General features: G+C 45.1%; 1 protein-coding gene across 1 annotated transcript in view; it reads right to left on the bottom strand.

Annotated features, from left to right (window-relative positions):
- The window catches only part of MYO10 (myosin X), a 166,309-nt gene extending 139,649 nt beyond the window's left edge, over positions 1 to 26,660 (bottom strand). Inside the window, exon 1 of the mRNA XM_086608921.1 lies at positions 26,493 to 26,660. Coding sequence (XP_086465047.1) covers positions 26,493 to 26,660 — 168 coding nt within the window. The remainder of the gene's footprint in view (positions 1 to 26,492) is intronic.
- Positions 26,661 to 26,915: the final 255 nt, after the last annotated feature.

Below are 26,915 nucleotides of genomic sequence, written 5' to 3'. Positions count from 1 at the left end.
TAAAACAAAACCACAAAACCAACAAAACTTTGTTTCCTTAAACCCTACTGAATTTAATGAACCTGTATATGTGCACATACCCTAATTCTTCAATCACAGGAGTTAAGATTTTCTTAACCTCAACAGGCATTTAAGAAAACAGAACTGAGAAAGGACAGTGCACACAAAAGCAGCAGGGGCAGAGAGGCTCTGCTCTGAAAACCATTCACCAAACCCTACAGCAAGTCAGCAAGAGTAGTTACCCCAGCACGACTGCCCAAACAAGCCAATTTAAATCACCACTAGCTTCTGCTAACATCATCTTTTCCATACCAGCCAGTACGTCGCTACGCTGCCATGCAGCTCCATCACCGACTCAGGGACAAGAGGAGAGCCTGCCAAAACGACTGTACCTCATCCACAGCGCTCAGTTGTGCCTGGCAACTTTTTGCTTATGCTGTGTGACAAGCTTATAAACCTGCATCAAGGTGGAGAAGGATTTCTAAATCCACAGGTGAAAAGTCACGCTAGCTCCCTCTTCTCGTTCCTTCAGCTACCATCTTGAGACTGGTGTCTCAAAAGACCAATGAGGCAAAGCAATGGTAGAAATTTCTTCTTCGCTACCCTCTTGACTGGGGCTCAGCCACACAACTTTGCTTGTCTTAAGAAACTTTGCCCTTAAAATCTCCCAGGTACCGAATCTGTCATCTGCCACAGATTGCTCATGGTCTCAAAACCATTCTTCACAAGCGGTGTAAGGTACCCTAGCCTTTTCTTCCATGTTCCTCTTGCCTCTCTTGCCTGAGCAGGACACAAAGCAAAGGCCAGGGGAGCTAGCTCACGAGCACCAACCATGTGGTATGGGACAGAACGACCACTCTGAAATAAGGTTTAGTTTGAGACTGAGCTTGAAAGATGTTTCTCATTCACCACCTGCAAAGTCTATGGAGATTCCTGTTTGCAAGATGGGAACTCTTGCTTGCAAAGACAGATGTTCAGTTTCATTTCAAAACGTTTTATTTAGGAGGAATATCTTTTGAGTATTTTAAAGCTGATTAAATACTAATTAAAAAAAAAAACCCAAACATTCCTCTGACACATGGGTCCTCAAGAAAGGCATTTAAAACTTATTTTCATGAGACATGGATCTATTAGGCTCCTTAGCCAAGGAACTGTTCAGTTCAGTTCTTAACACTGTTCTACAACAAATCTGGACCCTGACTTTTTAGAAGAAAGTCTAATACAGAACAACTATACAGTGCTAGTTCTTCCACAGATGCTAATTGTGCTACACAAGCATGGATATGCCTTGTCTACAGAGACATTATACTGGTTCAACGTGATTTGAATTTGCAAGCAGATGAAATTTCTGATCCCTGGATCAGAAGTGGACCATTGACCACTCTTTGCCAGACATCTGATTTTATTCTGGTAGTATTTATCAAAGCATTCTTGCATCAAGAAGCATCACTGATAAAAATGCCAGTGTTGCACCTGAAAGTACACAGGAGGATGTGAATTTTGCAAGGCAAGGACTATCTGGTTTCTAGGAAGCTCAGTGTTGTCTTCTTTCCTCTTTCTCCCCCATTCCCCTCCCCTCATGCCAAACAAGCAGGCAATTCCAGGAAAACTTACTTTTAGTCAAGTAGGATTCTTGTATGAAAAAGATAATTCATATTAAGCAGCAGACTGTGCAAGGTAACAAGCATACTCAAAAAATACTCCCAAGAATAGTACCACAGCTTTCACTTCGCGAGTTACCGACATCAAAGTACAAAAGGTTCCACTTTAGCTCTTATTTCCATATTGTCAATTTTCGTGATCCTTTTCCAGGTCTAACAATACTACAGGGATTTTTTGTTTGTTTGTTTACATCTCCCTGCAAGTCAAAAAATATCAGTTTACACACAAATCATTTTCCTGGGTTGGAGAAGGGATGGGCAAGAAGGGAAAATATTTCCAGCCTTAATTGGTGCAGAAAACAATTATAAGATCAGAGCCTTAAGACAAAAACAAACTGACCCACCCAGTCTACATTCTTTGACAGTGCTTTTTTTCTTTTTTTTTTTCCCCCTTCTTCTTTCAAGCTCTGTATTTTCTTAAAACTAAGGATTTTGGAGAAACAGTTCACACTTCGGCACCACAAGAATTAGCAAGACTATATTCCAAGGCTTAGAAAGTACGTGTGAAAGGGAGAAAGCAGAATAATGGACCACTCAGTCTACAGTTCTTTCATTTATTCATTTCACTAACAGAAACGGCCATTATTGAAAATAGAATTTCAGTATCAGGTCACAACTTCTTTTTGTAAGTTTTCTTGATCCCCTCACATTGAATGTGCAATAGATAATTCAGCAGGCTTCATTTCTCTTTGCAGCTTCACTTTCACAATACGATCGCTACATACCTTTATTTCACCAGAGACACAGAAGTATTTAAAGTATGTAATAGCACTGAATTTTCTTTACATTACTAATTCATACTTCAAGGTTTTTTGTGGGTTTTGGGTGGTAGCTTTGGTTTTTGTTTTTTAAAATCAATCTCATCTGGCAAGCTCCATGAGATTTGCCTTAAAAACACCAGAACCCCTTCCTAACTTCACCCAACCACCACATCCTACGGACGTCAACGGGACTCCGCATACGGGTAAATAAATATCTGTAGTATAAGGATTTAATACGGTTAGTATGTAATGGAATATAAAACTCAGGAGAAATAGATGAACAACACCGGACGGCTGGTAAATTAGGACATGCTGCTGGTGCTGTTCAGTAGCATTTCCAGCAACCATTTTACCCTTGCCTTTCTGAAGGCCCACCTGGTTGGTCCAACCCCACACGGAGGAACGAATCCCAGTTGGGACTGTACTGAGCTTGGCAGATGGTGTTCAGGCCCCCCATTCCCTCAAGCCACAGCAATGCCCCATCCCTGGAAGTGTTCAAGTCCAGCTTGGATGAGGCTCTGAACAACCTGGTCTAGTGGAAAGTGTCCCTGCCCATGGCAGGGGGGTTGGAACTAGATGATCTTTAGGGTCCCTTCCAACCCAAACCCTTCCATGATTCACTCCGCAGCTTTCACCAGCACCACCCACATGACCCTGTTCATACACCCTGTTACAAGTTTAGGGCAACGCCCTGAACCCAGGATGGGCTCCTCATCACCACACCAGCTCCCGCAGCCGTGACAGCTCTGTATCCCAGCAGCCAGACCCGCGCACGCCTGGTCCTTCGGGGCGGGTGCAAGGCAGCAACAGGAGCCCAGAGAAGTCCGATGAAGAACAAAACACATGCCATGTCTACACTCAGCCAGGAAAACACGGTTTTCTGACCTCCAACAAGTGACTGCAGTAACCTGGTAGCAGCAGCAGCTCTGAGGCTGATTTGGGAAGCTTGGGCAGACATTGTCAGGCTCGCAACATCACGCGGAACAAGTCCTACATGGGTTATGAACAACCCGAGGTGATGGGGAACCAGTACTTCACACCCAGCACCAAAACATCCTCGAAAGTTAAATTAATTAATCCTTTAAATCCTTAAGAATCCAGGATGTAAGCAACTTGCCTTGGGGCAGTGCATCCCTTTATGTCCAAAGCCCTTCCGTGGTGTCCAGCTTTTACAAGCAGGTTTGGAAGATGGGATGATCTTTCCCCAGAGCAACACACGGACATCTCGGCAAATGGTGGGCAACACAGCACCCACCTGTGCAGGCTCTCTCTCTCTCTCCTTAGCTTTCAAGCTTCAGGTGAGAGCAGAAAAAGCCAATCCTGCCACTGAAGTCCTAAATTGCAAGGCTGGCGTTACCAGCTTCCCACACTAATTTGTAGGCTGCAAACCGCAATAATCACCCAGCAACTCCAAATTGCCTGTCTGGAGATCACCTGATGAAAACACAACCAATTAAGCAAAACATAATGGCATGCCTTATCATTAAAGGGTGGAGCACCAGCTTACTCCCGTGCACCCGCGGCAGAAACGCTGGCGGCTCAGGGCTCGGGCACGCGGGGAGTGCGGAGACACGCTGCAGCGCCCGGCGAGCATCGGCACAGCGCAGCCTGCCTCCTCGCATGGCCAGCCTCACCGCAGGCACCCCGCTTTGAGCAGGGAGGACACATGCCCCAAACAATGCAAAAAAAAAAAAAAAAAAAAAAAATCTCCCTTCTTTGAGGATAACTCAGAAGGTTTGTGCTTTTCATGGCACGTGGTATCCAACACCTTTTGCCTTCTGATTTTCTGCAGCTCACTGCCTTGCATACAGCAACGAAATGCTTGTCTTAAAAAACCCAAAGAGAGTAAGCAATGGTATTTTAATCAAATCCTAGTAGCATGCTAAAGCACTCACAACCCACTAAGTGACACATACTATCGTTCTAGGTAGAGAGCAGCAAGCGTGTTCGTTGGAGAGTTATGGGAGCTTCAACCAACAGGACAGAAGTAAGCAACTAAAGGAGCAGTCAGGGTATAGACTTTTAAAATAGATATTCTCTGTTTTCAGAAAGGGGAAAAATAAAGAAGAAGAAAAAAGAGCAACCCTCAATTAAGACTCCCTAGTAGACTTGTAAAGAGGTCGACAGGTCTACATAGATAGAAGAAGACTTTATTTCTCTTTCCATTTATTTTAGAATTAATTCGCTTTCACAGCAGTTGAAAAAATTATATTAACAGGACCCTCTGAAATTACCGCACCTGACTACAGCTCTGAAGAAGTGTCCTTTCTTCTGCTTTCCTAAGCCTTGTTTTCTTTTGTCCTGCCTACCCTGATCCATAGTCTGGGACACCTGGGAGGAACCACCCTCTGAGACCTTGGTGGGCACTTCTCTTGGGTCTGGAGCAGACAGGAGGGCTGGCTGTCAGCAGCAGCTCTTCCTGTCTCCTCGTCCTCCAATGATTACCTTCTCCTCGTTCCCAGGTCAGAAACTCAGAAAAGACTCCCAACAAATTTTAACACTCAGCTGCAAACTGAGATGTGAAATACATAAGATTTGATCATTTGTATTTCAACGTAAAAGGACCCCTCATCCTCTTGAAATATGAAGGGACTATATCAAACTGTGGAGGATAAAAACATATAACCTTAAACACCACAGCATCAGCAAGTATGAAATAGCCACTCACAGGTTACTTCTCAAACTGCAATCAGAAATTTCTAAACAAAAATCAATTGCAACAGGTATTTGGAAGCACCTAATTCATTTCCCCAATGCAGAAGCAAAACAGGGACCTCTGGGGACAGGGAAGATTAGGAGGCAGTAGTGGAAGAGAAATTTAATCCAAGCATGGTTTCTCACTCAGCTGTTGGATGGTAAGAGCAGAAGACTGTCCATCCGGGCTAATCTCTGCTTTCCCAGAGGCTACATGACACCAAAGCAGGCTGCACCGGTGGCATTCTACACTACCGTAACATACACAGAAGGTGCAACTTAGCAGAAAGGAGAGTTTGAGCCCTACACTGAAGGCAGATTTAGCAATGAAGCTCATAGTCCAGGTAAAGTTAGAAAGCCATGAAGTTCAGATAAAAGGCAGTTTTTCTTGCACGTGCTTTGACCAGTTTTGTACTTGACCAGCTTTGAACTTCCCTGAGGGATGGGGCGATGCTTTGCAAGGCTTCCCGCGGCAGAGCCCCGTCACTGCTGCGGAATACCAATGGTATGCAATAGTCGCAAGGTAAAAAAGGCAGCCTGAAACACTGCACTCATTATAGTCAGCCCCTCAAGGTCATAACCCCCTGAAAAGCAATCTCCTGCTTTTGCTTAGTCCGCTGCTTCTCCCTGATCAGATACATTTCCTTCCAGCAATGCTACTCTTATTAGCATACATGGTTTGATTTTGCTGCAGTTGTGCAACTATAAAGGGAAGCATCTACGAGGCGAGTCACCTGAGTCCTTATGGCAAGTCATTTATTCTTGTATTGGATTTTTAAATATATATTACACATAATAAAACTTTTAAAAATGGACTCATTTTAAATTCATTCACCAAATGGCCAGAAGAGAACATCTTTAGTAAAAAATCCAGAAACGGAGCCAGTGTTCATATCAGCGACCCTTCTCTTCTCCTGTTGTGGATACTTTCATACCATCCGCTGGACTGAACCCTGCAATTCCATCCTGCTTCCCATCTCGCATCTATAGACAAATCCCCAGGGCAGATCATACAGAGCAGCTCACAGGTCTCTAGGATGTGCAACAACAGACCTTTCCTCATGGCTTGTAGCATGCTTCCAAAGAAGCTTAAATCTGCACTCCATCTTTCAACGAAAAGGTGTGCCACGTTTCATCACTTGCAGGCACACCTAGAGATTTGACGCATTCCCATTCTTCGTCCTTGTTTTCATGACAGGGATGAACATTTCCTGCATCGCTCTGGCACCGATTTATTACTTTTTTTTTTTCTTCAATGCATGTTTACATGAGCTGGCAGTTGTTAACCGGAAAAATGACTAGCTCAACCTAGTACTTGTGGCAGGAGCAGAAAAAGCAGAAACACATCGCATTTGCTTCTGTAATTTTTTTTGCATGCACGCACGTTTTACTGTACTGCAGGTTGATAGAAGATTTAATCTGAAACTTAACCACAAAGCAATTAGAAGAGCTTAACCAAACAGAAGCGATTTAAAGCATTAATACCTGACAAAAAGGGCATTCATCCCAGAGATAAACAAGGAGTATGAGGAAACGCATCTGGGCTGAGACTCTGTTCTAGATCACTACGTCCAGCATGCAAAAGCATGAATAAGACAGGGTTGAACAGCTGCATGCCTCTCAGCAGGCAAAGAACCTTCTCGGCCAAACGATTTGACTATTCATTGTAATCTCCAGGAGTTGCACCATTCATATATCCAAGGTGGGAACCCCTTGCACCCAAGCTCTTCCCATCAGCCAAGGGGATTAGCTCAAGCAAGCAGCAGAGTGTCACCACAGCAGAGAGGGAGATTTATTTTTTTTTTTTCTTCTCCAGGATCAGGTCTGAAATCAGATTGTATTGTTTACTACCAACACGACCTACTCAGACCGAGAGGCTAAACTCCATATTTTTGGTGTAAATGCAGGGAAGAGATCCCATTTACTTCACATGAAGCCCTGCCAGCTGTGACCAGCAGCCACATCTTCCTCAGCCGGGAGCTGCCACAAGCACCAGCCGTGGAGGGCTGTGCTTCCCCTGATCAGAAACATTCATGTGAGACCAGAGAAAAGACACAGCAAGAACAGAGCTGCTTTGAGACAGAGATATTCAAAAGTGAACCCCAGCAGACTCTAAGGCTGGTGAAAATTATGAAACAATGGTGCAGACCTAGGGAACGTGAAATGTATCTGCATGCAATGCACAAGTATCTCTGTGAAGAACTCTGGGATGTAGCAGCGGGCAGGGGATCATGATGCCAGCAAGAGAATACCCATGAGCAATCACCTCTCTCCATTGTGGCCACCTCTTCCAGAAGAAGTCGTATTTCAAAGCACACTATCCAATACCATAGGCTACGTGTAGATTAACATATATCTCTATCGAGAAACAGACAGACAACATACACAGACCATGCAGTGACTAAGTCTGACAAAAGCATGCTTTCCTCCCATAAGGAAACTGCTCCAGTAGACCTACACATCCCTGCTCTGCATTTCCCTCCCTCACCCTGCCACCCAAAAGGTATGCTGGAAGCTATGAGCCAACGCACTGGACAGCGAGCTTTCACAAGCAACCCTTGTTGACCCTAAAGCCCAGGGCATCATGTCTGTTCTCTTAGCTACCTCTGAAAGTATGTCTACTCAGGAGCACGGACCTTTACATGGCAATTTATTTTACTTGGCAATGAATTAAGTCAACCAACTCTTTTGAAAACGTCAACCCGGACAATTCCATAAACATCTACTTCCCACAGTGTGGTGCAATCCCTCAGTTAATGAAATCTAAGAGAACTTTATTGGCTTGCCAGCACAAGGATGTTGCTTTAAATTATTTATAAAGAAGGTGACTGCACAGTAAGTTCAAGTCAAATTAGCAGGGTGCCTAAATTAAAATGTAAGTGTAGCACTCAAAATGCAGTATTACTGATTCTTGCCTGTTCACAGAGGTGCTTTTTCTTAAATAAAAGACAGCCCCAAAAAAGGAAAGAAAAAAAAAAAAACACACATGAAAAATCCACACCCTGAATTGCATGGACTTCATAGAATCCAAATGCCTGCACAAGCTCAGGCTGGGAATTTTCCATGACTGTTTGACATAGTGCTATTAAAACATACTTAATCTTATGTACTCATAATCAGATTTTTATGACACTAAAGAACGCAAGCCTAAAACAAAGACAAATTTCTTCCTTTGCCTAAACACAGCCAGTATCTTTTACTACTTTTCATACTAGCAATAAAGTCACTCCTAATATTAGCACACTATGAGTCAACAAAACAGCTATTTGTTGGTTTAAGCTGGTGTTTTTCTTAATAGGTGAGACGAAATGACCTAAACACTGTTGAAGAAAAACCCAACTTTTCCACAAACACTGAAGCATGGAATTGTGCAAAGAGAAGCATTATATGGGCAAAGTACTGTAGAACAGAAAAGGATTCAAGAAAGCCTCTTTAGAAAGAGCACATGCTTGATTTCAGCTGATGTGAACACGAATCACACCCAAGAATGAATGAGTGCTTCTTCAGCCCAGACTTCCTTTAGGAAAAATGTTCAGACTTGGTCACCTGGAGAGGTACCTGTCCCTACTAAACTACTCTCAGAAGCATTATTTAAAAAAAAAAAAAAAAACAACAAAAAAAGTATTTTTAAGCATGATACTAATTATTCAGAATGCTGTAGCCAAAATGGTGTTTTTACTCTTCAAAACACAAAACCCAGTCTGTTATCATTCATCTCAGAGCAACAGAACATCTGAGAAGCATCTTGCTCATGATTACCAGAAAACCCAACCCCACGTGACAGTTCTGCTGAAGCTGGTGCCCCTGCGGTGCTCCTTAACACTAGGACAGCGGGAATCACGAAAAGCCACTTACGCTTTACAGCAAATAAATGTTGCAGTAGCAACGTGTTCCTCCACTGCCAGCTCCGTATCAGCTTCCTTCAAGCTTTCACTTGGCTAGTCAAAAAGATTTGGCCTTAAATAAATACAAGCAGTTTTCTTTTCACAGAAGTCAGAAACAATCTCAAAATGAAACAATAACTGTCCCAAAATGAAACAATAACTGTCTGCTTACTGCACATACGATCTTTAACCCCCTATGCAGCATATAAAATACTTCATTCTGCAGGGAGGAACAGAGATTTCCTCACCCGTTTGAGTCCTTGGGGCCCCACACTACTTTCCCACGTGCAGCGGAAAATACTGCAAACCTCAAGGACTATACCTGCTCCTTCACCAAGGAAGTCAGCCAGAACTTGGCCCCTTGCTTAGCACAGGTGGTAGATGTGCTTTTACTGGCATCAGCACAAGGGCCCAGGAAGCGAGAGAGCCTTATGCATGGCACCTCTCTACCTGGGAAAAGGGAAAAAAATGTTGGAAATTAAAAATCCTGCAGTATTTTGCAACTAGAGAACCAAGGCCAAAGCAGATTGAATTACTTGTTGAGGGCTGCAAGCCTTTGGCAGATGTAGCCATGCAGTTTAAATCATCCCAATCCCATGACAGCGTTCGCATGACATCACCATCCCTCTTGCGTACGGGGCAGCCTTCCTAAAATTTCCCTGTAGTTTCAAGTATCAACTCGTCTTTGTTTTGAAGAAGTGACTACATTTTCATCATAATTCTAGCTGCTAAATTCTAGCTCTACGATGAGCATAGCTAAACTCTGGCAGCGTGTTTATCAATGAATTAAGATCTTTTGAAGAGAGAGCCTATACAAGATTGGTTTGGTCACGTCTTCAGTTCCCTTTCATCTTCCAGTAGCCACGAGCGTGTTTGTTTATGCCTGTGACTGTCAGAACTTCTGTGTGTATCTTCAGATATACACATGCTTTCACGATGTTTTCTTCTCCTAGGAGTTAAATCATCATCTCATATTCACATAAGCAAGATCCCATTTGCACAGAAGAATCATAGAAGGCTGGAAGGGACCTTAGAGATCATCTAAAAGAACTACAAAACCCAGGCCCATAGCCAGCAGTCTGCAGATATTCATGCTTCACTTTAATTCCTCAAGTTCACATTAAGACCCATCTCAAACATATCCAACTTAGAGAGGTAATATACAACTTCAATCAACTTGCAAGGAGCTGGTTTGTTTTTTACCCTGTATACTATATAAGTTTCTCCCTCAGATGAAATTGTATACATTTATTTTTCATGTAAAAATAATTTATGGACATACTTACAGAAGCAGAATACGCGATTACATTCAATGGTCATTCTGTTGCGAAAATGAGTTTCCAGCAGAAATTTTTCCCAGCGTGTTGGTTCTCGAATGTTCAAGAGTGAGCACGGGTAGGTGGTGAATCACGCTCCGTGCACACACATCCGCTCCCGCAGCAGCTGCGTGAGTAACACCGACAGCGCTGCGCCACAGGTCTTGAACATTACTTGTCCCATAAAACTCAGTTGTTACTTTCCTTTACACAATAATGAATAATGTATAAAAATGTACACTGCTTCTTCCTGCTCATTTCAAGCAGAAAGCAACGTCCAATTGTTCTTTAAGTCTATTTTCTACACAACGCCTCCAAACTTGAGACTTTTTTTTCCTCCTAACAGCAGCTCTCATGATACCACCCAGTGCCTGAAGGGCACAGGATGGCATGTAATTACCCCATCCCATCCTAATGCAATTCAATTTCTTCAGCGGAGTTAGGAACTACAAGAAACTCTCTCCTTTAGAATCATAGAATGGTTAGGGTTGGAAGGGACCTCAAAGATCATCTAGTTCCAATCCCTCTGCCATGGGCAGGGAAATCCTCCACTACACCAGGCTGCCCAAAGCCTCATCCAACCTGGCCTTGAACACCTCCAGGGATGGGGCATCTACAACTTCTCTGGGCAACCTGTTCCAGTACCTCACCACCCTCAATGTAAAGAATTTCTTTCTTATATCTAACCTAAATCTGCCCTCTTTCAGTTTAAATCCGTTGCCCCTTGTCCTATCACTACACACCCTCGTAAAAAGTCCCTCTCCAGCTTTCCTGTAGGCCCCCTTTAGGTACTGGAAGGCTGCTATAAGATCACCCCGGAGCCTTCTCTTCTCCAGGCTGAACAACCCCAACTCTCTCAGCCTGTCTTCATAGCAGAGCGGCTCCAGCCCTCGGATCATCTTCATGGCCCTCCTCTGGACTCATTCCAGTAGCTCCATGTCCTTCTTGTGTTGGGGACTCCAGAGCTGAACACAGTATTCCAGGGGGGGGTCTCACAAGAGCAGAGTAGAGGGGCAGAATCACTTCCCTCGACCTGCTGGCCACGCTCCTTTTGATACAGCCCAGGATACGGTTGGCTTTCTGGGCTGCTAGCGCACATTGCCGGCTCATGTTGAGCTTCTCATCCACCACTTCATACACTGCTCTGCTTTCTTTCTGCTAAATTAAAGGAAGCATCCCTGAAACTCTATGAGCCAACATGGTAGCAGCATTTGCAATCTTCCAAAGCCAATTGTCTATTAAAGACAGCTTCCTAAAAGGCCAAAAAATCTCCCATGGAACTTCAGAGTCAGTTCTGAACACCTCCACTACAGAAGTACCAGTGCTAAGCATTCTTCTGTCGATACATGCTGTGCACTGCACCGGTAAAGAGATGGCTTGATGGCTTCATTTTTTAAAATAAAATAAAAAGTTAATTAGAAATAAAAACCTCATTTCTAGCTTTCCAGGAACACATCTGCAATAAAAGCCACTCTACAGTCAACGTACAAAAGTCAATGCAACAATGATCCCGAGACAGATGAAAAAACGGTAGTAAGTTAGACAAGTTAGTTGTTCACAAAGCCGCATCTGTGCGGAGAGCACAGAGCCCCGATTGTGGCAGAGACTTCCTGCCCTCGCGGACACGGCTGCCGAGGCCCCACCAGCGCCCCTGGGTACGAGCGGGACGGGGCAGCACCCCTCATGCGGGGCGATTTCACCCGCGTGGGCGTTACGGCAGTGACAGAGAAGAGCACTTCCACAGGCGCCCAGCAGCAGCTAAGCTTGAACCACAGTCACTGCCACTTCAGTGGAATTCGTACCAAGATCAGCGGCTGTCACCTACTGGATTTTAGCCATTTTGACTGATTACTGCTGAGTGGGGTTTTGGGGGTTTCCCGAGTCCTGACGGGGACAGTGTTAACAGAATCACAGACTGCTTTGGGTTGGAAGGGACCTTTAAAGATCACCTAGTTTAAGTCTCCCTGCCATGGTCGACGACGTCTTTCCTTAGATGTTCATTAACTCTCCTGTGGCAAGCTCGGACTGCGATACACAGGAAGACAAGCAACTTGCATCCAGCTAGAAGCCAAAACCACAAGGTATTTCAGAACACTCTTAATTTTAAAACACATTATGACTCTTCTCTCTAATCCAAGTGGAACCACGTGTCCCACATTCAGTCTGGGATTACCAACCTTGCTGAATCAAGATCTCTTTAAGTACAGCAACATCAGGCACTAAACGTCCATGGAAAAGAATTACACATCTAGACACTGTGCAAGTCGAGGCACCAAATTTTAGAAACCCAAGCCTCAACGCTTTCTCCCACTGCTTGTTTTGGGTTCATTATCTTCAGCCATGATCACATTCCTCTGCTACTGATCACCAAAACCCTAAAACTCTCCTGTGCCTTTAAACCTACCCACCCACACCTTTCCTTCTCCGCTGACTTCCCCCTCCTGCCCAGCCAGAAGCCGCTATCGCAGCCGCTTGTTTGAAAAGTGCCAACGTCTGCTGATAAGAGAAGCAAAGCTCACCATCAGGAACAGTCTGATCACCTCTACTACCTGCAGCTCAGGAGAGACCTTTGTAACAGCCCTCTCTGCTGCCGGAGAGCTACTGTGCAACACGCACCACACGGAGCCACAACGAGTAGGATGCTCAAAACCAAACTTCTGACTCAGGATGAGCCCAAGAGCATCGCTTCTTTATTATTACTTTCCAAAGGAGCCCGAGAAATGTAATGTGTCCACAAACGCACTTGGCATTAAAGGGGAAAGAGGACACAAGTGTCAATGTTTGGTTGGGTCAACATCAAGGCGGAAGAAATCTAGGTCTGAACATGAACGTCCTAGTTCTGCACCAGGGAAGTCAAAGAGAGGTTAATTATTATTTAGCTATTCATGCAAGCCCTCAGGTTCCTCATTTAATTAGGCTGAAGCACAGCTAAGTGTAAAAGCTAGCTGCTTCTTTAAACAAAGACTTTAAACTAAAAGTGTAATTTGTGGGATCAGCACTGTACGCAGTACAAGAAACCCAACAACCCAGACTGCACAAGATGCCCCTCTGGAAAAGGTTAATCCCAGCACCTGGAGACTAGGAAAACCAGCCTCCACTCCAATGCTGCTCCCAAACCCCGCAGGGAGCCCCTGGGGTCTTTAGGGCTCTTCCAGGGTTCCCAGGGGACTCTCAGCACATTGCTGCTTCAGGCTGGTCTGCGGCATCCTCCCCACCGCCACAGCCGCTGTCCTCAAGGAAGAAAATCAGCCTGCTCCTTCACAAGGCTGCAAACCAGGTTTTATTTTCCAAAAGACAAGACCCACTAGGTACACATCATCTATCCTCTTACACTTTCCACATCGCTCACACGAGTAGAGGTACTGGTTTAGAACAAAATCCAGCGTTCTATCGCAATTGTAAATGTACTGACAGAATAGACATACTGCCCTGCAGGGAACGCAACTTATTGAAAAGTGAAATGACTCATAAATTCATGTATTTATTTCAGAGTGGGGCCAAAAAGCTTTTGCCATTGATGCAAACATACTTGAAGACCTTTCTTGGAGCAGAAAAGAGCACAAGTTCAGCTATTTTTAAAGCTGTCTAAAAAATGGCAGGGCATGACATACCTTACTTTTTACCACACAGTAAAGATGAAAAACTGGAACAACCTCTCTCTTTTATCCGAGAGCCTAAATGAGTAACTCTTTATTTATAGCCACTAATGGTTACCACTTCTGAACTTATTTTTTTTCCTCAACAAACCACCTTTCCAGCAGGGAATTTAAGCTTTCAGCTATTCAGACATTTTTGTTATTTTTGCTCAGTATAGCTTTTGAGCTGTCAACAAACTTCCCAGGTCTTTGAAAAATAAACAAACAAATGGCAATTTTTTTTTACTGTTTCAGTTAACTCCAACAACAAAAGTCAGAAAGAGTGAGCAGATATACAAGCCAATTGCAATTTTTTTGCTTAAATAATCCTGAAGCATTCGTTGTCATACTTTTCCCACTACGCAGACATTCCCTCAGCTGCGCCAAATCATTTACTTAAATTTAAGAAATGGAAAAAATCGTATGCAATATACAAGAACGTTAGGTAACATCAGCAACGACCAACAGGTTAATATAAAAAGAAGGCACTAGTATCGTTTTTAGATCTGTACCAGCAAAAAGAGTACAAGGTATTATTTTCCCCCACCTCTCTCCTCTTCATTGGTATATAAGGAAAGGAAGCAACAGCATTGCAGCGGCAGTAAGTACAATAAAATATCAGCAAGCTAAATAAATATACGCACCCACAAAAGAAGCAGCAGCTTATACAGCCATAGCCTTGAGCTTATTGACACAGTCTTTTCTTTTTTAAAGCACATACAAGCAGCATCCTAGCTTCCAGGTGGTCTCAAGACCCTTCCACAGGTGAAGATGTAAAGAGCGGACCTTCCCAATGGTCCCAAGCACAGGCTACCTCTGGCAGCCTGGGAGGTAAAGCACTTGTCATGTGACAGAGTGAAATAGAAATTTCTTCCTCTACTAACAATTACAAAGATCCGATAAAAATCCAGCTGTTTCCTGAAGAGCAAGTGGTAGCACCACGACTGCTCTTCTGGAGAGAAACAGCCACTTGCTGACTACTAGTTACTCTGTTACAGCATCTGGAACAAAATTAGAGGAAAAGATGATCACACCACAACAAAAAGTGGGAATTTCAGTGTAAACAAAGCTAACAAGGGCAATTTTTCCTACGATAACATTGCCACCAACAGAGCAGTACTAACAAATCTCAAAGTCCTACTTTTTAGGACATAAATTACTGTAGCCTTCTCGAGAATAACCCCAGATTTCTCCAATAAGCCCAAGTGAAACTATGCGGAAGCTCATCATTGCTCAATACCGAAAAAAAAAAACAAACCACACAACAACTGATTCAAAAAGACAACCCTAAAAAGCAAGACTTTCCAAAATGTTGGCATTCATAATACCAGAGTCCCAACCAGAAAAAATACACTCTGAACCTATGGCTAGGAAAACTCCAGCTGGCCTCAGGACAGCAACAGAAGATAATTCTCCGACTTTGACAGGAGTTGCAAAGCCAAAAAAGCTTAATTTATGCATTTTAAAGCAGTAGCTATCAGACATCGTTGTCCTGTCCAACAAGGAGAACCCTTTGAGAAGCTGCCCTTCTAAAGCATCTGCTCCTGCTCAGAGCGTGACGCCAGCTCCTCTCCTCCTCCGCCTCCCCGGGAGCACCTCTGGTCATCCCTGCAGCGACCTGACCCAGGATCTGTTGCTGCAGGTGTCCAGACCAGACCTTTGCTGCCTTAAGCCCTTCTCGCCCCCTCAATTTAGCCACTGATTAACGTGCACCCACTTGTCTTTCCTAAGGAGAGAGGATTCCCTGTCTATATGCAGAGCAGGAGGCAAATCCCGGTGCTCTGTGACAGCGCAGCTCATGCTGCCAATCAAAAATTCTGACGCCTTCCAGCAGAAAAAAAAAAAAAAAAAAAAAATCCACGAAAACGGCAAAGATTTTTTAGCTTTTCCGACTGCATAACGCAACCGTGCACTTTTCAAATCAAATATTTGCAAGCAACATAAAGGAGTATTTCCACAAGCAGCACACAAGTTCGAGAAATCAATACTACAGCTTGTATTTGACCGACTCCAGAAGCACCTGGAACGCAGTAAATGCTGAATCACTACTCAAAGATAAAGGATCCCACGACTCAATGTTTTACCTCTGCACTCAGTAAGGACTGCTAAGAACAAGCCACTGACAAAGCACCACGGGACGCTCACAAGAAAACGCACAGATTTGGGTACTGCCTTCAATCCTCCACCAGCTATTGCTGGCAACTCCACCTTAACTGCCCGGCACGAAGGCGTCCTACTGACAAAGGTGTAACTATACAGTAAAAGTTGAAACATAAGGATTTCATTACATTGCAATTATGTTTATTCATGGCCTTCTGTACAAAAAATCCAGGGAGTTTACCACAGCAACCGGGCTGTGGTCATTTCAGGTACTGAATCACCAAAGCAAAACCATGGCAGAAATAGTGCAAGAGAAACACGGAAATTAAGAGTAGAGAGTCTCAAAACTAACACAAAACAGAGAATCGCCCTTTTGCTGCAAGCGCTGCACAACTTTATGCCAAAATCCCATCTGCCATTTGTTAAAAATTCTCAGATTTGGCTCACAAAACATTAGAAATGTAATTGTGGGGTTGGGGAGAAAGGGGCTGCTGCACAAATTATGTTTTCTAACACGGATTGGCCGTGTTTGTTTATTCCTAAAAATAGCCGATCAAGTATCATACGGCAGAATCCAACTCTGGGAGTCTCAACGACAAAGCTCGCTTCATCGGACACTGCTCCTGGTACACGGTCTGAAAAGCAGCAGGAAACGCCACCCTTCAAAGCCCCACTGTAAACACCACTCTCCTTTTCTTCTAGGGAACATGCTAACTGATTGCACATACCAAACAAACCTATCCATCGTACCCATCACCAGAGGACTGCAATGAGGAGATAAACCCTAATCACAAAACCACAGTCTATATTTAATAAGGGGAAGAGATCCAAGAAGACGACCAACAAAGCAAGAAGTCTGACCTACAGAATCGGCGTCTACTCCTTGTCCCGACGTGAACTCCGGCGTCCTGCCAACTTGGCTCCTTTCTGAAGCGAATAAAAATATATCCTAACCAAGATACACAGTTGGTTTTTGACCCACTAAAATGGTGAAATAGAAACCATCTCCACTGCTTCTGTAAACCAGACGAGTACATTAAACAACAGGGTTTGAGTTTTCCTCAGGATAAACAACTTCATAAGAACAACAAACCCATTCTCTTAACAAATATATTTAACTACATTTGAATAAACATTTTAATGGCACACTAAATAACAGCAACTAAAATAGGACCAAATAATCCATTTCCGTTAACATTATAAACGTCAACACTTTTTCAAAACAAGGAATAAACTTATCTTATCTCTTGTCCCTAAAACTAGGGCCAGTTTGGCTGAACACAAAAGGGAGGCGTGAGAATCTTTCCAGAGGAACCCTGCGTTTCTGTTAGCAAGGTTGGGAAGAAGGAGAATAGATGCATGTAGCACACAACATAAAAGCCATGCAAGGCTTTGCCAGTAGCACCACTTTCACAGCCCAACGTCATTTCAAGAGCTACAGAAATGTTTTCTCCAGAGGCTGTCATGTTCATCAAAAGAGTCTTCTAAAGTCTTTCGAAGGTTTAGAAAGGGGGAAAGAGGGCCAAGAGGTTTGGGGTGTTAACTTTGATAATAACTTTCAGAAATACTCAGCTTTGTCATTCTGGTTGGAGTTAATGGCAGCTGGTGCTCCTCAACCATGTCCGCCTCAGGTCTCTACCCGAGGTTACGCTACGGGCACCAAAATCAATCCTGACTTTGAGACCTTGGGCAGCAGGGTATCGTTCTGCCTGCATAACCACGTCAAGTAGCTAAGAACATAAGAAACCCCTCAAAAAACCCTCAGCACTTCTAACAACTATGCCAGTATAGAGGCAGACATACCATGAGAAGCAGCCTTTGAGTAAACTTGCTCAGGGTGGGAATGCAGCTATGCCCTCAGGGGAAAAAACAACCACCCAACATTTTCCTCTGTTAAGGTGTCCTTACGGCATCCCCGTGCGAGGGCATTTTCCAAAACAAAACAGAGACTTGTATTAACACACTCTCATAACACCGGCCTATAATAAAGGATTATGAATAGTTTCCCAGGAATATATAGGAAGAGGCAACACTAACACATCAAAGTGCATTGAGCCTTTTATTTCCTGAGTCCTCCAACACAGTCGTTCACCCTGTGCATGCCGTCAGCCAGGATCACGTGTGAAGGCACAGCCTGGATGCCGAGTCTGCTTCTGAGCTCCCCCCTCTTCCTTCCTCTTCCTCTTCCTCTTATTTGGAAGAAAACAAAATCAAACCCTCCAAAATTCCACAGAAATATTTAAGCCCCCTAAGAGACGGGTTAAAGAGAATATTGATTTCTTCAGTATTCACCTTTGCTTAATATTCACTTAAAAATCTCTAGCGAGGCTCTCTACAAGGTGAGGATTACATATGTTCAAAGAAAAGAAAGTCCTGATACCATAAACCAGGTAAAACTGCCCCACTGAAGCAATTTACATATTTGCTAAAATGTATTTGCTAAAATGTATTAACACACAAATACAGGAACCCTACTCAACTCTGAGGTCTGGCAGGCCACTGGATGGTGTAGGAGATTGATAAAGTCTGTCCTCCAGGATGTTTTCCTTCAGCATGCCATTAATTCTAGAAGGAGTAAAAGGCATTATACTGACTCTCAATTTAGGCTCTGCTCCAGTGTGCTTACATTTACCCACTGGAGGCAGGGCCACTGGCACACATAAAAAATCCAGCCTAAGACGTATTAGATCTGAATTTTCACTGCAAGTTCAGAAAACCATAGAAGCGACCATTGCATTTCAGTTTTGAAGACCTGCTTCCATACAAAAGAGTAAACCGCAAAGTTTTCCTCAAAGCCTTAAAAAGGCTGGAGTGCTCTTTGTTTTTTTCCAATTGCTGACTGTGGCTGCTCCTTCTTAGCAAAAAACAACTAAGCACAGAATTGCTCACGAGCAAAAATGACAAGGTCTTATCTAAAAACTGTGTGTTAAACCCCTCTACAGAAGAGTTTACACAAAAGGGAAATGTTAACTTTGATCAGTAAAACCAAACACACCAACTCCTGCCACGCTTCAAATCTGAACCAAAATCGGGTCTGTTCCTAGTAAGGTATTTAACAAGGAGAAACGTATATCGTCAAGTTCCTTCAACGTCGCTCATATTGGAGATTTCAGTGAAAAAAACCAAACCCAACCCTCTAAACTTTCTCCCAAATAAGGCGGCTTTTACAGGCCAGACTGAAAAAACAGTCACAAAGGAAAAGAGCACCTAAACAGAGAGCAAGCATTTACGTTCATCAGTAGAACAAGTGCAGGAGTGCCGTGTTCACAGCTGAAACAACTCAGCAGCCTTCCCCAGTCCATCGCTGGTTTGCAGTGGGAAAGTGTCTGGCCAGTCACGATGTCCAGGGAACGACACTCTGCAAAGCAGACACCAGACCCCCCTGTTACCCAGCTCTATCCTGGCTGTCCAGCTGAAGACATCAAGAACAAGCATAAGTGATACCTGGACCCACCTGAGATGACAGTCTTGATCACTGACTTTGCAGAAATGAGTCTAGGAGTGGACAGAACCTTCTCCCTCAACATCCTCCTACTTCTTAAGGGTACATTTGGAAATACCAGCAATCTTCACTCATTCCTCCTGTCCCAACGAACCTTTCCCAGTATACTTTTCCAATATAATGCTCATATTTTCCATGTAACAAACCAGTAATTTCTTCTTCAGTATGGATACAGTTTAATTCACAAGGCAGATCTGGAGGATAGTTAGTATCAGTTCCCATTCTGCATCCAAACTTTTAAAAGTCTTTCTTTAAAAGAATGAAATGTTTGAGTTACTTAATGGACTTCTAACCAAAAGGACAATCCAATTAACCTTCCTTAATCAGGGGGTTGTTCAAAACAAAGGTGCATTACAGCATATATGACCAATGGATAACGCTCAAATTTCAGACATACATAGGACATCTTAGAAAATCCTACAAAAGCTAAAAAAAAAAAAATAAAAAAAAACCACACAAAAAACTCCTCGCCATGCTAAACTGGAGCAGTAGCACCCAAAAAACACAGTAACTTGCCCTGAACTGTTGCCCCAGCACCTAGTCATCCTCCCTCATGTCTCACTAACGGTTTAAAACGTCAAGTAATGATAAATAACAGGAAGATTAACAGAAATGAGAATGCCTAAGCCATGACCCTCTCATACAAGCCTGAAGTCATAATCAATCCAGCAAGTTCTGAGGTCACATCCCAAAACTTGTAAAGTAGCCACAATCGGTGACTTAAGACTGGTACTTTTCTCTCCCCCACCCCCCCAGCAAAAGTCTTAATTCACAGTGACTTTTTACCTCCCACCCTTCTACCAGGGCTCCACCCAAACTAGGTTCCTGGCTCCAACCACAGCTGGGGACTGTGATTCACTATGGAAAAATACCAGCCCCGTGGCTGAAAAGGTTGGTGAGATCAAACCACCCAGAGGACATGGTTCCCTCCAGATCTGCGATGGGTAGGCAGTCACCACGCCAGGTGTGCAAGGGATGGAGCTGCTGCTCCCACCCCTTGCAGGGGACTGTGGCACCTTCCGCTGGCGCTGCATCCACCCAAGACAAGCAAAAAAGACATTTCTCTTGCTAGAATTTTTTTTTTTAAGTTACATCAGTATTCACTCGATACATTAAAAGGAGGAATGAAAAAAAAAAGCAGGCATGCTATTCACTTGCTAGAGGTTAGGTCTGGATTTGTTCTGAGCAAACACAATGACGCCATACAAACACACACACACACGCACACATGCAGCCAAGGACCTACCGATTTTCCTTGAGCTACCTTCTAAAGCTGAAAAACAAGAGTTATGAGACTATATTAGTCTTACCAAGCTGAAACTCAAGATTTGGCTAAAATCACCACAGTGAAAGTGCAACATGGTACAACTGAACCAACCAACAGCATAGCTATTGACAAAGGGCCCCAAACTTTTCCTTCCATTTTTGCGGCACACTGGGGCAATCAGAGCAGGGTCGTGGGGTTTCTCAGGTTACTCAAGGGACCAGTGCACTAAACTCTTCAGATAACACAAAAAGCTCAAGCTTCCCTTCTTTTCTGCTTCCCTCTCTCCTGCAAAGTGGTACTTCTTCTGACTCCACAGAATCACAAAACAAACCCCAAACATGGAGCACTTCTGAAACAAGCCCATGCCACTCGGCTTCAAAAATAAGTTGGGACTGGCCATGCTTTCAAACACAACTCCCTTCCACTGGGCAGCAGGCTGTAAAATGGTTCCAAAAAAAAAAAAGAGCCAAAGAGGTTCACAGCCTTCAGTATCACTCATACACAGGGCTCACCAAACGAAAATACATATAAAGAAGAAAATCTGGTTAGAGCAAAACAGCTTACACACAAAATGCTGACACAAACATACAATTAGGGAAAAGACACACACACAAAAAAGTAACATTTCAGTGAGGTGACACGAGAACGTAAGAAAAGCCAAGACTCAGAAGCAGCCCAGACTTCTGTAACAGCGGAGGTTTCACAGCTCTCCCTTGGCTGGACTCTGACTAAATATATCCAAAAAACCACGAGCAGACCCTGCACCATGTAGAGCCTCTATTGCTAATTTCAATAGTTATGTGTTTCGCAGCTTTAAAAGAATTCTTGTGTCATTTTACAACATTCATGGTGCCAGCAGGGCTGCCAGGCTCCAGCCCAGCGACGACGATGCTTCAGTTGCACAAACCAATCTTATGAAAGGCACATGAGAAATACTTGTAGTAGGCAGTTATGATGACGTGCTACCGACGAGCTGAACATGATTCCCCAACTTACAGAAACAAGCCTGCAAAAACTTCCTTTCCTTTCTGACTCGATAAGGTAGTCCTTAGACTTCTTGAAACCTTTTCTACTCAAAACATAATGGTCTGAAATCAATCTAAAAGTAACTGTTGACAAAACAACCATCAGGTTAAACACAAGACGGAGTCACAGCTCAGAAACTTCGGAAAACGCAGCCAATGTCAACAGCCAAAAGAGGCATCGCTCCTTCTTGGCATGGCTTTGGCACTCCAGAAGCCCTCCAGAAACATAACCTTTCTGCCACCACTCATGGGATGATGGTTTTGCCCCACTGGTCTGAAACGCAACTTTGCTAGTGTAAGCTACGCAGTTTACACCAATATCATCACATGCCGGAACATCAGACCCACACTTGTGCTATCAGTAAAACACTCCTAAATGAAAACTGGGAAACTTCCGAGATTGTCCTAAACGCGCACACTGTGCTGCACAGCACAGCCAGACCCATCTGTACCTTGATGCAGAAATTTATTAACATCACTAGATTTTCACTTTAAGAGCAGAAACTTGGCAGTTCCAAGGTCAGTTGGTTGCAGGAGATGGTGAACCTCTCAAAGGTCTCCATGAAGGACTCTGCACTGGAAGGCAGTGATCTTCCAAACGCCGCAACACGGAAGCGACAAAGAACAGTTTGCCGCAAGCTGCGTATCAGAAATAAGAGCTTCCAGGCTCAGCAGATACCTCCTCTGACAGCTCCCTGAAGCTAAGTTCAAAGCCTCAGAATTAATTTTTGCCCCATACCCTTCCCACAGAGAGAGGTTCAACACTTGCTCCTTCAGGACACATGTTGGGAGCCCTGCCCTTAAAACAGAGTACACAAACAAATATGTGCAACTGTGGAAAGCAGAAATTAAGGAAAACGTTCTGAACTAGAGGTACCGGCAGTACTGCTAAAAATAAAAGCATGCTGGACACAAGAGTATCTGCTGTGCCTCAACAGAGGCTGCCCCACAGTTCCCAATAAACCTCTGTGCAACATTAGAGAAACATCAGTCGGACCTCTGTGGTGATGACGCTTTTATAACACTCTCCTTCAACACCATCTACTCAGACATGTCAGACAGAAGGCAGGAGAGAGAGTTGTCCTCCCCTCTTCCCTTCCAGTAGTGGAAATGAAGAGCGGGAGGGTGGAATGCTTTATCTTTTAAGCTTAGCAGCAACTAAGCACAATCAATCCCTGCAGCCAGCACTATGCACACTGTGCTGCAGGCCCCCCAGGTGCTGAGCACCAGCTCGGAGGGCAGGTTTGAACAAGATGATCTCCAGAAGTCCCTCCTAACCTCAACAACTCTCTGACCTCAGCCAGGCCGGCAACCACCACATTCCTCCTGCGACAGTGACCATGGTTCAGTGCAACACACCATGTATGTATTGGGCAAATTGACCTCCTGCATAAGAGGAGGAAGACGAACTTGACTTCTGCATCCACTTCCCCTGCTACCCTGGTTAAGTGCTGCTTGGGAACTTCAAACACTGAAGAGGCAGTTCCAACTTCCCTCTCCTGCCTTTTTTGCGCAAAATTTCCTTGCGTTCCTTCTCGTCTTCAGATGACTCTCCTCCTTCCCTCACGGCATACATCCCCTTTTAGCAGGGAAGCATTCTCACTGGAAAAAGAAACCTGACCTCAGCTACTATAGGAGATTGATCCCTTCAGAGCACCCTAGATGTTGGTAAAACATAGGGGAATGATTTTTTTCAGGCTGTTTTGAATAACACAGCCAAATGGTTCCATTGCACGCATCCATACTTCTAATTCAGAGTCTGGATCTCCTACAGGTTTTAACACCTCATATATGAAAATATGACTATGTAAATATAATGAAAAAGTTACAATTCCACCATTGACCTTACGCCTAACACCAAAAGGCAGCACAGATCAATCAACAGCCTGAAATAGTTTTTAAAAGTGTCGGAAATCACTTCTCTGTATTTAGAACGCAACTTTGCAATTACTTTAATATCTTCTACCATTGAAAGCATTTTGAGGAGTAAGGTCCAAGGAAAACTCTTCTAGTCCAATTCTTTACTCAGAACAATGTTTTTTTAATTTGGTTGAGTTAGAAAACTGGGACAGGGATGGCAACTGAGGCTCCTCTGGAGACAGATACAACCACTTATCCTAAAAGAAACAGTAAAGGGAGGAAACTGGGCAGCGAGACTGAGAAGTCAGAAAGCTGTTAAGTCTCGGGTGACGGCAGCATCAGCTGATGGGCGGGAGGTTGGCATTATCCCACATCTCACTTAACGTGGCAAGTCCCAACAGGAGCACCTCCTCTGCGACGCGCACGTTCCTGCACTCCAGCACTATCTTACCCAATTGCCTCCTTTTGTTCCAGTGAGCATCATCATATACTAAGAGCAGGTTCCAGTCAGCACCTGGCTACTGGAAAATACGGAAGAAGTCGTAATGCAGGTTTTTTTCCCCCCCTCTAACAGCTTTTAGCTGTGCAGTATTTTTCTACAACAGCCAGACCTGGAGACAGTCCTGCCTCCAGTGTAGTGAACAGGGGCTTCTTGGTAATGCCGAGGAACAACCCCTGTGAAGTGCCCGTATACATCCTTCTCTACTGGCTTTTCTCCCAAAACACCATTATAGCAGCGGACTGCCGTCGCTGCCGAACAAGAGCAGACCAGACCAGGCCTGTCACCTGCGCCTTTCGTCCGGCTTCCTCCTTCTTCCGCGCACTACAACTTATTTTAACGAGAACAATAATTCTCTCAGAGAAGTCAGCAAATATTTTCATAAAGAGCAGCTGCAGGATGTCTGCCTCGCACAAATTAAATTACCCAGCTAGCGGCTCGACCCAGTGCCTTCAACAGAAGTTCTTCTGTGGCGGCTGGGTCAGGCCCAGCACGTTTCTGCTATTGTGCCTTACGCTCCCTACACGCGATTTACATACACTCCGGTGTGAGGAAGGGAAAATATTTATACTTATGGGTGGGACTTTGGATGCAGATTAAAGTCAAGGTGCTATATTTACTGATCTTTTAAAGCAATATCAACATGTTGAAAGGGAGTAAGAGTTCTTAAGAAAGATCAAAGTCTGCATGCAGTAACCACAAATTAACATACATACATGCTGAAATACTAACACAGACTGGCAAAATTTCCTTGCCTTTTCCCTGGGGGCAAGTAATTTTGGCTAACAGGGGAGTCAAAACCATTAACTCTCTTCTTCACCTTTATGTAGGGCACGCTACAGTACTTTGTGTCAGAGCAAATGACTCTTCAGATTAATTTTGCAAGGCTAGGCTAATACTACCATATTGCTCATGGCTTGCAAGCTTTTGAAAGGTGAGGGCTACGAACTCTGCAGGGGAGGAAAAAAAAAAAGGCAATATTACTACTTAACTCAAGACTTTTTGAAAGTTAATCCTGTGTCTCTTCCTTCTTATTGCACTCGACAGAACTTTTGTTGTCTGACAAATGAAAAGCTAACAAGCAGAAAGGTGTATGACCTTCTTTTATTTGACTAATTACTACTCCGGTAAACAGATCACCTATTTTTCTTGTGGAAGCATCAACAGTACTGAGAACACGAGGGAAGTTATTTCATGAGGGCAAAGGACAGTTTTGCAGCTTAACCACTGTCCTGTAAAACGGATGCCTGGCCTGGCTTTACAACCCTGCCAGTGCAACTGCTTCAGCAAGGGGTGCAATTAAAGCAATCGTGCACTCAGTCACCAGAAGTCACGACCCAGATGCAAGCTTTGCCAGCAATCCACAAGCAGAATACACATGCACAACTTGCTGCATTAATACCGGACACCTTATGCTCATAAGGCTGTGTCAACACCAGGCGGGATATACTCATTTGGTAAAATATCACTGTATAAATTTCAGCTAATTTAGACCAGAAGAGGACCCAAGTTTTGATTTTCAGAGTTTAGCCTAAGTAGCAAAACGTCTCCGATTTGGTTTCCTCATCCGACACAATGAAGTTGTCAAGATCCACAAGACAATGGTAAAACTCAAACCACTTTCAAGACCTCATCACTTTGCACCCTGTATGGGAAGATTTCACCTATACGTGAACTTAATACACCTAAGGTGCACTTAATAACTAACAGACCTTTGAAAAACAACAACAACGACGACCGCCTAACAGCTGCTCTGCTTCTGAAACCTCCATCATTTGAAGCCTCACATGCCCCTGCACGGCGGAAAAAGCGCACCCGCCGGGTTTCACGCAGGGAACCCCCGAGGAGGGGGCGCCCCGCTCCCCTCCCAGCCACGGTTCCAGAGGCTCCCCCGCCGCCGGCAGCGGGGCCGGGGGCAGGAGGGAGGGCAGGGACCCGCACCGGCCCCGCCGGAGCCGAGCGCAGCCCGCTTCTCGCGGGGGACCCCGCCACGGCGGGAGGTGCCGCGGCGGCGGCTCGGTCGGTCGGTCGGCGCGGCGGGCAAAGCGGCGGCACCGGCGCCCCCAGCCCTGCCCGCTGCAGCGCTCCGCGCTCGGACGAGCCCCAATTAGCGCCGAGCGCCTCCGCGGCGGAGCGCGGCGGCAGCCTCCGCTGCAGCCCGGCGGCCTCGAGTTCCGCCCCCGCTCGCAGCCCGAAACGCCGGTAATTTGGGGGGGTGGGGGGCGCCGCTCTCCCCCGCTCAGCTCAGCTCACGAAGCCCCAACCCCCGAGTGGCTGCTCCTGCAAACCGCCTGCAAGGCAAGGTGCTCGGGGACACACACGCGGCACTTTTCGGGAGCCCCCTGCCCCTCCGCTGCCGGCTCCTGCCCCACAAAGCGACCCCACGCCGGAGGAGGAGGAAGGGGAGGAGGAAGGTCCCGCCGGCCCGCGCTCACCTCCGCCAAGAAGTTGTCCATGGTGGCCCCTGGGCCCGCCGGCGGGTGCGCAGTGCCGGGCCCCAGCCGCGCACCATGTGCCGCTGCCGCCCGGCCCGGCCCGGCTCGGCTCGGCCCCACCGAGCCGCCTCAGCCGCCGCGCCGCTCCATCGCGCCCCAGCGCCGGCACCAGCCCGCAGCCTTTGTCCGCCCGCTCCCTCAGAGCCGCTCGCCCGGGCGGTCCCGGCAGCGCATAACCGCCGCTGGGAGCCGGGGGCGGGAGCGAGGAGAAAGAGG

The sequence above is a fragment of the Tauraco erythrolophus genome, chromosome 3 (genome assembly GCF_009769465.1).
Source record: "Tauraco erythrolophus isolate bTauEry1 chromosome 3, bTauEry1.pri, whole genome shotgun sequence".
Lineage (NCBI taxonomy): Eukaryota > Metazoa > Chordata > Aves > Musophagiformes > Musophagidae > Tauraco > Tauraco erythrolophus.
This window is presented reverse-complemented; position numbering and strand designations above follow the sequence as displayed.